The sequence below is a fragment of the Sapajus apella genome, unplaced genomic scaffold (genome assembly GCF_009761245.1).
Source record: "Sapajus apella isolate SASKATOON/1434 unplaced genomic scaffold, GSC_monkey_1.0 scaffold112, whole genome shotgun sequence".
In the NCBI taxonomy this organism is placed as follows: domain Eukaryota; kingdom Metazoa; phylum Chordata; class Mammalia; order Primates; family Cebidae; genus Sapajus; species Sapajus apella.
The window spans coordinates 4548164-4560930 of NW_022437052.1; the positions used below are offsets into that span (position 1 = coordinate 4548164).

General features: G+C 56.9%; 1 protein-coding gene across 1 annotated transcript in view; it reads right to left on the reverse strand.

The window, feature by feature from the left end:
* Nucleotides 1–12473, reverse strand: part of GET4 (guided entry of tail-anchored proteins factor 4) — a 17258-nt gene extending 4785 nt beyond the window's left edge. Inside the window, exons 1-4 of the mRNA XM_032259884.1 lie at nt 12236–12473; nt 3440–3518; nt 2904–2985; nt 2044–2193 (exon numbers count right to left, since the gene is read on the reverse strand). Coding sequence (XP_032115775.1) covers nt 2044–2193; nt 2904–2985; nt 3440–3518; nt 12236–12393 — 469 coding nt within the window. The 5' untranslated portion in view covers nt 12394–12473. The remainder of the gene's footprint in view (nt 1–2043; nt 2194–2903; nt 2986–3439; nt 3519–12235) is intronic.
* Between the last annotated feature and the right edge of the window lie 294 nt (nt 12474–12767).

Consider the following 12767-nt stretch of genomic DNA (forward strand, 5'->3'; position numbering starts at 1 on the left):
CTCACACTCACTCCACTCTCAGGCCCACCCTAACACCTGCTCACACTTACTCCACTCCCAGGCCCCACCCTAACAACTGCTCACACTCATTCCACTCCCAGACCCACCCTAACACCTGCTCACCCTCACTCTCAGGCCCCTCGCCTGCCTTGGGAGCCCCACCCTTCCCGTGGTGCCTATCTCTGCAGCACACCCCACCCCTTCCACCTAGGGCGCCCTTTTTCAACAGCAGCCTCCAGGGCCCTCCTGCTGCCTGTGTGGCTGCCAGCATCACCATCACTTTGCTTTCTCTCCTGTCGTCTCCCTGCATCCCCAAGCCTTTATCTGTGGGCATTATTTCTTCCCCGGGAGAGAAGTACCAAGGAAGGTTGTGCTGTTGAGCCCACAGGTCCTGCATGGAGTCTATGCTCAGGACCGCAGAGGCCGTGAGCAGCCACCTCAGCGTGGACAAGGCCTGGGCTCCCGGGGTGAGGTTTGGCAATGCCCCACAGCACCGTCATGGTGTCGGGGACCTGGGCCTGGGAGGCAGCCAGGGCTCTTCTTCAGGGGGTCTCAGCAGAGGCGCCGAGCACAGCCCTCCTACACGCGCCCTGGACAGCCCCCACCTACCCCATGGTGGGCAGGGATCCTGGCAGACACATATGTCCCTCCTTACTATTGCTTGTGCCTGTCTTAGGAGCTGCCACACAGGTCTCCTGGGCACTGAGCATGGGTGCCACCCACCCCATCCACCCACTCACTGCCTGGATCTGCCCACAGAGCCCATGCAAAGGAGTGGTGAGGGCAGCCACACAGTGTTGACGCAAGCATCCCTAATTCATCCCAAAGGCAGGTGACACTCCTGGGCAGGTGTGCAGGCAGCTCTTCCCTCCCCAACCTGGCATTGGGGCCCACAGAGAGCAGCGGCTCACCACGCAGGACCGAGTAGGGTTGCCTGCAGCCATGTTCCGTGTGGAGGCGTGCTGGCCCGGGCACAGGTGGTGCACGGGAGGCTGGCTGTCGGCAAAGGCCAGGGGAGGTAGCAGCAGGTGCACTCCAGGGGCCATGAGGCACCGACCTGTGCCAGCCCCTTCTGGGAAGGAGGTGACCATGGGGAGACCGAGGCGAGGTAGGCTCATATCCCTGTGGCTGTCCCTCTGCTTGGCACAAAGCCAGGGGTGGTTTCGCCAGGCTCCTCTGAGACGAGCCTCCCTAAACGTTGTAGTCTCCTAACTCTACCTGGATCTGCTCACTTCCCCTTCCTGTCGCGTGGGGGAGAAGGTTGAAAATGCCTGCTAGGTGCCCGAGGGTGATGAGCCTCCCATTCACCCCAGGTGGAACCTGCGTGACCAGGGATGAGGTGGGATGGGCGTGCATTGCAGGGCTGCTGACGTGGGCAGAGCACAAGAGCCCTCATGCAGCTGCCACCATGCTAGACAGCCGTGTCCAGGAGGAGCTGTTCAAAGCTCAGCAGCCCTGACCTCTAGAGCAAAGGCCTTTAGCCTAGACCTCCAAGTTCCTAGAGCTTCCATCGCAGGGGCTGCCCTGGGTGCCACCTCCCCACCTGCCAAGCCCAGGCACATGCAGACCTGAGCAGGCCTGCCGGCAGTGGAAGAAAACTGTCTCACGGTGCTGGGGCCACTTGCAACCCTGTTTCCCAGGGAATGCTCTGGGGAGGACGCTTCTAAACCCCGACAAGCACCTCATTCAACTCACTGAATGGGTTTCACCCATAACCACTCCTGCCTCAGAGTCGCAGACGTGGAACTAAGAACACTGGCACTAAGAACACTGTGCAGACAGCCAGACCCCACAGGAGATGAATCCCCCAGCAGCTTCATCAGAAGATGAGATCCGTGGAGCAGCACACATAGGCCCTGTGAGGGTGCAGCTGCCTCCCTGAGGGTCAGAGCGTCCCATGGGAAGGCCTGGAGAGGCCCACGTGACCACAGGGTGAAACCCCGACCACCCTGGTGGGCAACCCCGATGGATTGGAACGCACAGCGCAAATCAACACCGTGAGAGCACAGCGGCACCCCCCGCCTGCCCTGTCCCCAGGCCTACCTTTCCACAAGGTGAGGGCCAGCAGCTGGTGTAGCCGGGGGTGGCCCAGCTTCCCGGAGCCCCCGCTGGACCACTTCAGGGCTCTGGACACAAAGGCCACACGCTCAGGAGAGTTGGGGTCCATCAGGCTGAACACTTTAGCCAGATTTTCTGCAAACAGCATAGACCCTCATCAGAAGAATGCATGGTAACTCCGGCTCTCTGGACCACATGCCTTACACAAGTGGATTTCAATATGCAAATACTTAACAGGAAGAGGAAGCTGGTGGCATCCCTGAGTGACCTGTGGGCCACCCCACCGACTTGCCCACTGCAGTGCCAGTGACACGTGCCCCAGAGCACGGTGAGGAAGGATGGATGTCTTGGCGGAGGCAGGGGCTGGGGAAGGCTCCATGGGGAGCTGGAGCCCAGGAATAGCTGTGGCTGCTCTGGGTACCTGGCTCTGGCCCAGGGGCCTCTCCCAGAGCAGCAGGGACCAGGAGTGGGACTCAGACCCAGGCAGCTTACAGAAGGGCTTTGCCGACTGCACACTCAACCTGGCGGGACAGGCCAACAAGCCAAATCCCTGGACAAAATGGTGCCCCACCTTGCAGGCTGGCGGGGAGGCCGCTGTCCGTTGGCACGGTGGAGAGGACAAGACACAGGTCATACCCTGCCTACAAGTCACAGCAAGTGCTGCTCAGCCTGCAGTATGCTCGGGCCAGGGTCAGCCAGGGGACCTGGCTCACTGGGACCAGGCGGGAATCGCCTCTGCAGCAGAGTTAACCCCAGAGCTCACAGAAAAACGCAGCACAGAGGACCAGGGAGAGGCGTGTTGGGTCCGCTGTCACAGGGCCCGAGGGTGAAGGCCAGATGCTCACCCAGCAGCTCGTCGGCCACCTCCACTTCTGCCTTCTCCAGGGACTCCAGGACCAGCATGGACAAGTCTGCAGCGCTGTTTTGCTACAAAACAGAGAAACACACCAAAATCAAGTACAAAGCTGGGACCTGTTCAGGACAGAAAAGACAAGGCTGGGTTTCCAGCAGAAGCCAAAGCGCGCACAGAAGCCAGAGTGCGGCCAGGGCTGAGGAGTCTATTCTGAGCACATATCCTTGGCAATGCTGCTGAAAAACGGAGAACTCCTGGCCGAGGATCAAATGAAAACGGATAGGGCCGCTTATACCAAAACAATGCCCACTCAGCCCCGACATGCACAAACGCAGCACAGAGCCCCAGCCTGCGAGTGGAGCAGCCGAGGCTGGGGACTCTGGGCCCCTCTGCCACCTGCAGCCCCAGTGGCCAGGGCAGCCCATCAGGCTTCTCCCACGTCATTCCCACCTCAACTCGCCTGCCAGGAGCAGGAAGGGACGCAGGAGGGAGCAAGACCGTGGCCATGGTCTTGCTCCTGGTCTTTACCTGGCCGTGGCTGAAGAACAGCAGGGCTCCTGAGTACATGAGCTCCCGTGCCTCCGCATGCTTGCTCTGGGACATGTACCTGCCACAGAGAGAAGATTGTGAGCCGCGCACACACGCACACTCGCCACCGCGAACCCGTGCTCATCTTCAGGTCAGAAGCTAAAGACAAGGTGCCCAGAAACAGGCGGTATCATAAAAGTGGGTGCTCCCCATACACATAGACACCTTTCACCAGGAAGAAGGCAGCCGCTCCCAAGGCCCAGGCGCTGCATGGAGTTGAGGGGGGGTCTGTCCTGGGCGCCCTGCTGACCATGGCTGCATGGGGAGCCTTTGGATGCTAAGAACCCATCTGTGTCCAAATAGGAATAGGCCAGGAGCCAGAAAGCAGCCCCACCCTGGAGCAGCTCACTGGTGTCAGCAGCTGGGACCAGAAAGGCTGCTGGGCAGGGCAGGTGTGCCGGGAAGGAGCAGAGGATGGGCGCGGGGCCACATGAGAGCTGAGGGGCCACAGGATGGGGGGCTCCAGGCTAGGGTCCCAATGGGGATAGTACAGGCTGTGACAGCACCTTCTTTCCCCACAGGGCAAGTGTCCCTGCCCTCCCCCTCTGCATGCCGCACTCCTCCTCCCACAGGAGGGAAGGGTCTGGGGTGCACTGCTGCAACATGCTCGCCACGCATCATGTCCTCACTCCCAGAGCACAGTCGGCGAAGAAAGCCAGGGCTTCTCGGGCTGCACAGAGACAGGCACGGGGCAGTGAGAGGCGTTGGGGGGGGGGGGACACCAGCGTGCTACAGACAATGCGGAGAGAAGCTGACATGGCTGTGCTGCTCTGAGCAGCAGAGCCCCTGCCTGCAAGAACAGCAGGCGTGGAGGGCAGGAGGTGGCCTCTGCTGGGACACGCCACACCTCACAGGTCCACTGGTGTCGCCCAGGAACCTTATTTAACTGGCTATAAATTTCTCTTAATCATCACGACCTTATTATCAAAAAACACATAACCAGTTAATCAGCTCTGTGCCTGCAAGCCAAAAGTCCTTGGACAAAGCCATGTTTAACAATAAACCGAGTTAAAGGCCAGGCGCAGTGGCTCACGCCTGTAATCCCAGCACTTTGGGAGGCTGAGGCAGGCGGACTGCCTGAGCTCAGGAGTTCGAGACTGGCCTGGGCCACATGGTGAAATCCCAACTGTACTAAAATACAGAAGATTAGCTCGGCATGGCGGCACATGTCTGTAATCCCAGCTACTCGGGAGACTGAAGCAGAAGCACTGCTAGAACACAGGAGGTGGAAGTTGCAGTGTGCCGAGTTCACAACACTAGACTCCAGCGTGGGCGACAAGAGTGAGACTCTGTCTCAAAACAACAAAAAAAAATCGAGTTAAACAAAAATATTAAGTAAACAGTAGTGCAGACCAGGCATGGTGGCTCACACCTGTAATCTCAGCACTTAGGGAGGCTGAGGTGGAAGGATCGCTTGAGCCCATGAGTTTGAGACTGGCCTGGGCAACATAGCAAGACCATGTCTCTGCAAAAAAACACAAAAATTAGCTGGGCATGGTGGCATGCACCTGTTGTCCCAGCTACTGGGGAGGCTGAGATGGGAGGACTGCTTGAGACCAGATGGTTGAGGCTGCTGTGAGCCGTGTTTGCAACACTGCACTCCAGCCTGGATGACAGAGCGAGACACCATCTCAAAAAAAAGAAAAACTTGCAGTGCAGGCGATAAAGAGACACAGCTACACTGCTGAGGGCTGGAATACGACCTTGGTGTCGCCAGGGTGGGCTGGCTGCTGAGTTAACCACAGGAAAGGGTTCCTCTTCAGAAGGCACCACAGCCAGGGATCCCAAACACAGCCAGCGCTGCCACACCCAGGCCTCCCCCACAGGAGACCCCATCGGGCTGCAGAGGCAGGGCAGCAGGAGGGAAAGGTCTGAACCCCAGAGAAAAAGCCTCCCACCCCTGTCAGCCCACAGTCCACTGCACTGTGAAGGTTCTAGATGGAGACCCACCCTGAGACCACAGCAGTTCAGAGCCGTGACAAGGCCGCTGACTCTGTGACTTGCCAGCCCGGTTCCAGTCCTGCAGGGCCGTGACTGACTAGCAGAGGAGGCCGGGAGCCGCCTGCACAGGGCACTCTGGAAAAACAAGCTCCACACACACCTGGCCTCACGCTGCCGCCGGCAGGGCCACAGGCAGAGCTGCATGCAGCAACCCTGAGCAAACACCACACCAGCTTCTGCTTATGCCAATAAGACAGGGTTCTAGATGCTTCTATCTGAGGTAGAGCAAGAGGTGGCCTGTTAGAAACCAGACGAAGAACTCCCTGGAAGGCAGTAACCCACATTCCTGCACAAGGACCCTGGCTCTGGGGGCATGCCGATGGTCACGGCCTTCGGCCCAGCCTGGACTGCACCTTGTGGCCGGCTCCCTTCTTCCCAGGGTAGCCGTGAGCCAGGCGAGGAAGGAAGGACTGGAGGGGGACTTCTGGGCACACAGTGGCCACTGGCCTGGCTGGGGCTGCCCATTTCCAGGTCCAGGAATGCCAATGACGGGCAAACCATCTAAGGAGGCTCTGAACATGGACAGCTTCCTCCGACACTGGAGAATTCCAGAAGGTACAAAGGACTCTGGTTTCCAGGTGACTAAGCTGGGATGGGTGCCCTCTCAGGCATAAGGCCGGGGAGACTGGAGGGCAGCTGGGCATAGCCAGGCCTTCTCCTGCCATCCTCCCGGCTCGGCTCTGCATGCTGTGCACTGTTGGCCATGCAGTGTGGACAACCAGATGCATCCTCCATATGGGGAAATGGCTTCCGCCTGCTGACAGAGCCTTTGAGAGCCGGTGAGCGTGGGCACTCTCTGCCAGCCAAAGCATCTGTATCCACAGAGCAAGGTGTCTGGGCAAATAATCTAGCTGACTTTGCTCTTCTCTTATAAAAACATTAAAAAGTAGAACACACAGGAAAGTGAGCATCAGAACTAGTGACAGAAACTGCTGGTGTCAAATGAAGAAAGGCCGAGCTCATGGGATGAATCCCACCCTTCGCTCTCACCGGATGGAAGCTGGCTCGTGTGTTCAGCGGTCAGGGACGCACGGAGGGCGAAGACAAAGTACTGAAGACACACGCAGGTGCCTCGGGACAGGGAGCCAGTGCAGATTTCACAAGGAACCCTGTGCCGACCACCGTGAACTGAAGTGCTCCCATGCCCTGACGTGGGGGCTGGCTGAGGCCTCCTTTGGGGAGGGCTGAGGCCTGCTCTGCTCTGGCAAGAGTCCCTCTAGAGGGGACTTGAGCTGGCAAACAGCTCCTTTGCAAGACGCTCCTCTTCGGCCCTGGGCTAAGGTGTGCACAGCACACACTGTATACCATTTTCTTTTAAAATTTCTTTAGCTGACTGAAGAGACAGAAGGTCAGGGGCCGAAATTAAAAAGTCACTCAAACACATTGCAGGAGGAACCACATGGCAGGAGGACCCAGACCCACCATGATGAGGGCAGACGACAGGTGGGTGGCTGCTGCAGGTCACTGCCTCCCGGGCTGTGGTCTCAACCACATCAAGTTTCTAAAAGTGAATCTACAAATACTGCAGCCAAGACTGAGGCCCCTCCAGGCCTGCACAGTGGTTCTGAAGCGCACTAATCATCCGATCGGCCTGGGAGCTGACGTCTCGCCCCAGCAGAGAGAAGGCTGGAGATACCAGGTGATGATCATGACCAGCGCCATCCACAGGACAGGGTCAGCCACTCTCTAGTGTAGCCAGGCAATCAGGAACTGCTGCCCAACTTCTGTGGGACACATACCCTGGGACACCAACCTGCTGGGCTGCCCAATTCCTTCCCTCTCCTTCACCTTAAACTATGGCTCTGAGCTAAAACAGTACCTCTTGGAAACACTTATACACTGTTGGTGGGAGTGTAAATTAGTACAACCATGGTGGAAAGCAATGTGGCAATTCTTCAAAGAACTGAAAATGAAACTACCATTCAACTCAGCAGTCCCACTCCTGGCTATCTACTCAGAGGACTCTAAATGGTTCTGCCATAAAGACGCATGCACTCAAATGCTCACTGCAGCACCACTCACGACAGCAGACATGGAATCAATGTGGGGGCCTGTCAGCAGCAGATGGATACAGAAAATGTGGTACAACTACACCGTGGAATACTATCGAGCCAGAAAAAAGGAACAAGAGCACACCCTTTGCAGGAACCTGGAGGGAGCCAGAGGTCATTATCCTCAGCAAACTAACGCAGGAACAGAAACCCTATACTACATGTCCTCACTTCTAAGTGGGAGTTAAATGATGAGAACGCAGGGACAGAAAGAGGGCAGCAACACACACTGGGAGGCTCAGAAAAAATTTTTAACAAAACTGCCATGTACCAATGCTTAGTACCCAGTGCTGAAATCATCTGTACACGAAACCCGAGTCACCAGTTTACCTAGGTAACAATGTCAGAACATTTAACAATAAACCAACACAGAGTATCTTCTGATAAATTTACCTGACAGCTGAGGGATAAACGAATAGTGCTAGAGACACACAGGGAAACCACTCAGCAACACAAGGACCTGCAGACACTCCCGGGGGAGGGTCCTGGCCACCATGGTAAGTGAATTCAAGCGTACTGTGATTCCACGTGTTTTAAATTCCAGGAAACGCCACCTCACCTAAGGGCAGCCCGTAGATGTGTGGGTGCCGGGGGGAGGGTGAGGAGGCCCGGTCGCAGGGCAGGCAAGAGCCCTGCAGGGCCATGGGTATCTTCAATGTCTTGACTGCTCACAGTTCACTCATGTCAGACCTCACCATAAATATTTCAATGTAAATATCCAATTATATATGTTTGTTGACAGAAGAGCATTTTTTAAAATGGCAGAGTACTAGGCCTCCCACCTGTAATCCCAGCACTTAGGGAGGCCAGTGTCTTATGCCTATAATCCTAGCACTTTGGGAGGCCAAGGCTGGTGAATTACCTGAGGTCAGGAGTTCCAGACCAGCCTGGCCAACATGGTGAAACCCGGTGTCTACAATAAACACAAAAATTGGTCAGGCACGGTGGTGGGTGCCTGTAGTCCCAGCTACTCATGAGGCTGAGGCACAAGAATTGCTTGAACCCAGGAGGCGGTGGAGGCTGCAGTGAGTGGAGATCGTACCACTGCACTCCAGCCTAGGTGACAGAGCAAGACTCTGTCTCAAAAAACTAAAAGTTTAACTTGGGGAATGTGACTTCTCTGGAAGTGACACACCCATGGAGTGCTCTGAAACAGTGCTGGGAATCCACATGGAATTCTATGCTGGAAAGACAAGGGCGGTGTCTCAGTGGGTGACAGTGAGGTAACAGCTGCCACTGCTGACTGTCTTCATTCCTGGCTTGAAAGGCTCCAAGCTAAGGCTCGAGAGGTTTAGTAATGTCCTGGGCCCCATAAGAGGTGGCATGTGGCCCCAATGCCCAGGCTTTCTGTGCTAAGCCACACCATGCCCCTGCCAGGTGACCCTTACGACATCACAGTCGGCCAGCAAGGCCTGCAGTCCAGAGGGCTTAAGGGCGCAGAACTCGCTCATCACCGCCCGTTTCACTGTGAAATACACCCTTGACCAGGGACTCCTCACTGAGGACCTAAACTGGCAATCCAATCCCTCATCACTGTACAAGTGAAGTGGCTTAAAACAAGGAACACTGGTTAATTTGGGGGAGATCCACTGTTGCTGGTTAATCATCGGACAAATATTTATATACAAATCCCTAGGAACAGCAGGCACCAGAGTGAATCTTGAACAACATCATACAGATCTGTGACAGGCCCTCTACCCACTGGGAGGTTCACATTCCACCATTTAGTACCGACTGACACCTTCACCTCGATCCCTGAAGAACAATCAGGTTTAGGGTGCTATCACAACCCGTGCCATTTGCGAGTTGCTAAATGTTCAATGACAAATTCAACCAGCATTAAAACCGCATCACTATAAATGTCTCGCATTAAAGACTTGTTTCTGTCAGAGATAAAATTAGTTTCCATCTAAGCAGAAAAGCGGACCTCTTTCTAAATTAAACAGCTCAGTTTTCAAAAAAGAAAGCATCTACAACATAATAAAACGAGATGTAGCCTGGCTGGCGTGTATTTACAGAATGTCGAGGTTAATAGAAAATTCTGGAAACAAGGCTGCCCTTCAGGTCATGTAAGGCTCAAAGCAGGGACTGATGTCTCCTCATAACCGATAGTCAGGGACCCACACCCACCGTCTCAACCCTGGCTGTACAAAAGGGTCTGTATAAACAACATGGACACTCCTTAAAAACAGATGCCAGGGCCTCATCCCAGCCTATTCAGGTCAGCTAAGATTGACAACCACTGACACAAACACTCTTTTCTCATTTCCTGGCACAAACAAGTGTTTTCGGCAACGAAATGGTATCTCCTCCGTGGCTGGGGCTGGTGAGCCCACCTTCGCTTGGGTTAAGTGTCCCGGCGCTGCTGTGCGCGGGCCACCAGCCTACCCAGGCACAGGTCGGGCACAACAGACGGTGATTTAATTCAAACAAACTAGCAAACTATAACCAAAGTAGCACCTCCAGAGTTCTCCAGGTAACGATTCGATGTGCTTGCTATGGAAAGAAAGGATTTAAAGCTAGGCCCAGCAGAGGCTCTTCTGGGAGTAGAGCTGCATTGCGTGATGCTCTGATGGGGCTCCTCATCCTCACACATACCAAGTGTGAACCCCGATGTGGGTGATGGGTTCTTGAGGGGCTCTGCTCCGGACAGGTGTCCGTGGGGCGGGAGGCTGTCCAAGGGGAGATTCAGGACACTGCCCTTTCAGCTTCATTTTGCTGCAAACCAAAAACTGCTCTAAAAAGTCATGCCTGGCTGGGTGCAATGGCTCACGCCTGTAATCCCAACACTCTGAGAGGCCAATGTGGGCGGATCACGAGGTCAGGGGTTCAAGACCCGCCTGGCCAACATGGTGAAGCCCTGTCTCTACTAAAAATACAAAAATTAGCCAGGCATGGTGGTGTAAGCCTGTAATTCCAGCAACTCGAGAGGCTGAGGAAGGAGATCGATTGAATCCAGGAGGTGGATGTTGCAGTGAGTTGAGATTGCACCACTGTACTCCAGCCTAGGACAGAGCAAGACTCTGTCTCGAAAAAAAGAAAGTCAAGTCTATTAAAAGGAAAAAAACCCTGAAAACCAAAACAAATCCAGGCCTAAACTGTGTAAAGGCCAGACCAACCGCTCTTAAATACAATATCAAAACATTCACTATTCTGTGGCAGTTTAGAAGTAAAAGGTACCCCATGGAAAAGACTAAATCCTCTGAAATATCATCTTTAAAACAGACCCAATTTCTAGTGAATGGCCAAACCGTTCCCTGACCTCAACCATAAGAGATCATGGGATATGTGTAATTTACAGAATGTCACACACAGAACAACTGAGACTTTTAGCAGTAACTGTACGACAGCAGTCCTGAAGAAAATCAACCAAGCCACACAACGCCCAGGAACTTCCAGTCACAGTTCTGAGGGCCATGCATTTGACCCAGCACAGCCAGCTCGGCCCCCACACACCCTCCAGGCTGCACCGGGCGGGTTGTGCAGGTGTCACCTAGCTCAGGTCCAGAGGTGGCAACAACAGAGAAGCGGATTCACCCTCAGCCTGGACTCTCAGAGAGTGGAACACCAGTGACTTCCTATGGAGCTCTGTGGAGCATGATGTAGGGCCCAGCTGGACGATCTGAAGGCTGGGAGGAGGAAGGCAGAGGGTGGGGGAGTGGGGAACAGGTGGAGGCAGAGGGCGGGAAGGGGGAGGCCGGGAAGGGAGGCCTGAGAGAGGAAGGTGGGGGGAACAGGTGAAAGCCTGGGAAGGCCAGAGGGAGGGAACAGGCGGAGGTCACAGAAGGGGTGGAGGAGGTAGGGGGTGCAGCTGGAGGGCAGGGAGGTCTGGGACAGGGAGGCAGGGGGGTGGAGAGCAGGTGAAGGCCCGGGGGAAGGAAGCAGAGTGGTAAAGGCCACGGGAGAGGTGAGGGACGCCCAGAGGGTGGAGACCAGGAGATGGAGGCCAAAAGGGAGGAGGGCAGCGGGAGGCTGGGGAGAGAGACCAGGTAGAGGCAGGGGGAGGCTGCGGAGAGAGAGAGAGAGAGGGGGTGGGGGCAGGGGAGAGCCCCGGGGAGGAGGGAGAGATGGGAGGCAGGGGGAGGCCAGGGAGAGAGATACGGATGGGGAAGGGGGTGGCCAAGGAGAGAGAAGGAGAGGGAGGCTGGGAGAGAGAGACGGGGGGCAGGGAAAGGCCAGGGAGAGAAGACGAGGGGCAGAGGGAGACCGGGGAGAAAGAGACGGGGGCAGAAAGAGCCCAGGGAGAGAGAGACTGAGGGGGAAGGGGGAGCCCGGAAAGAGAGAGAGACTGAGGGAGAAGGGGAAGCCTCCGGGGAAACATGTGGAGACCGAGGTGGGGGACGGCCGAGGAAAGAGGGAGGCCGGGGGTAGGGGGAGGCCGGAGGAGGGAACAGGTGGAGGCTAGGGGCAGGGGAAGGCCGGGGAGGGACGCGGGGGATGGGGAGGGAAGCCGAGGCGGGAGTTGGAGGCCGAGGGGCTGGGGGCTGGGGGCCAAGCCGGGAAGAGCCAGACCCACGAGGAGCAGGCCAAACCCTCCGCCCGGCGACCCCGTGGCCCCGGACTCCAGCTCGGCCCCCGCGACGGGCAGCGGCGCTGGCCAATGGGGCCGCGGGGCGATGCGGCACAGCCAATGGGAGGCGGCGGGGGCGGGCGCCGGGCCGCGGCGAGGGCCGGGCGCGAGTACCTGAAGAACAGGGTCCGGTACATCTGGTGCGCCTCGTAGTAGTCGCCCTTCTCGACGCTGGCGCGCAGCTTGCCCTCCACCCGCTGGACTCCGCCCCGGTTGCGGGCGCCATTCCGAGCGCTCTCCTGCTCGGCCATAGCCGCCGCCGCCGCCGCCATCGGGCCGGCGTTCCGCGAAGGGCTGACGCTGTCGCAGGCGCGGTCGGCAGCGCCTCCCGGCTTCCGCCGGACGCCCTTCTACGGTGGCCCGCGAGGAGTCGCACGCAGTCGGGGGCGGGCACGCCGGCTGGCCGCACGTGATCCGGGGCGGGGATGCAGGTGACACGTGACTCGGGGCCAGGACTGGCTCGCGCCACAATGGCGGGTGTCACGGAACTGTCCGGCGGGGCGCAGCGCGGCGGGGAGACTGAGGCGGCGGCGGCTGTCCCCGAGCAAGGAGCGTTCCGGGTCCCCACGCGCTTGGTGTAATAGCAGTCACTGAGATAAAAAATTAACTGTGTAAAATGTTTAAATTAAAAATACTTTTAGAGCTG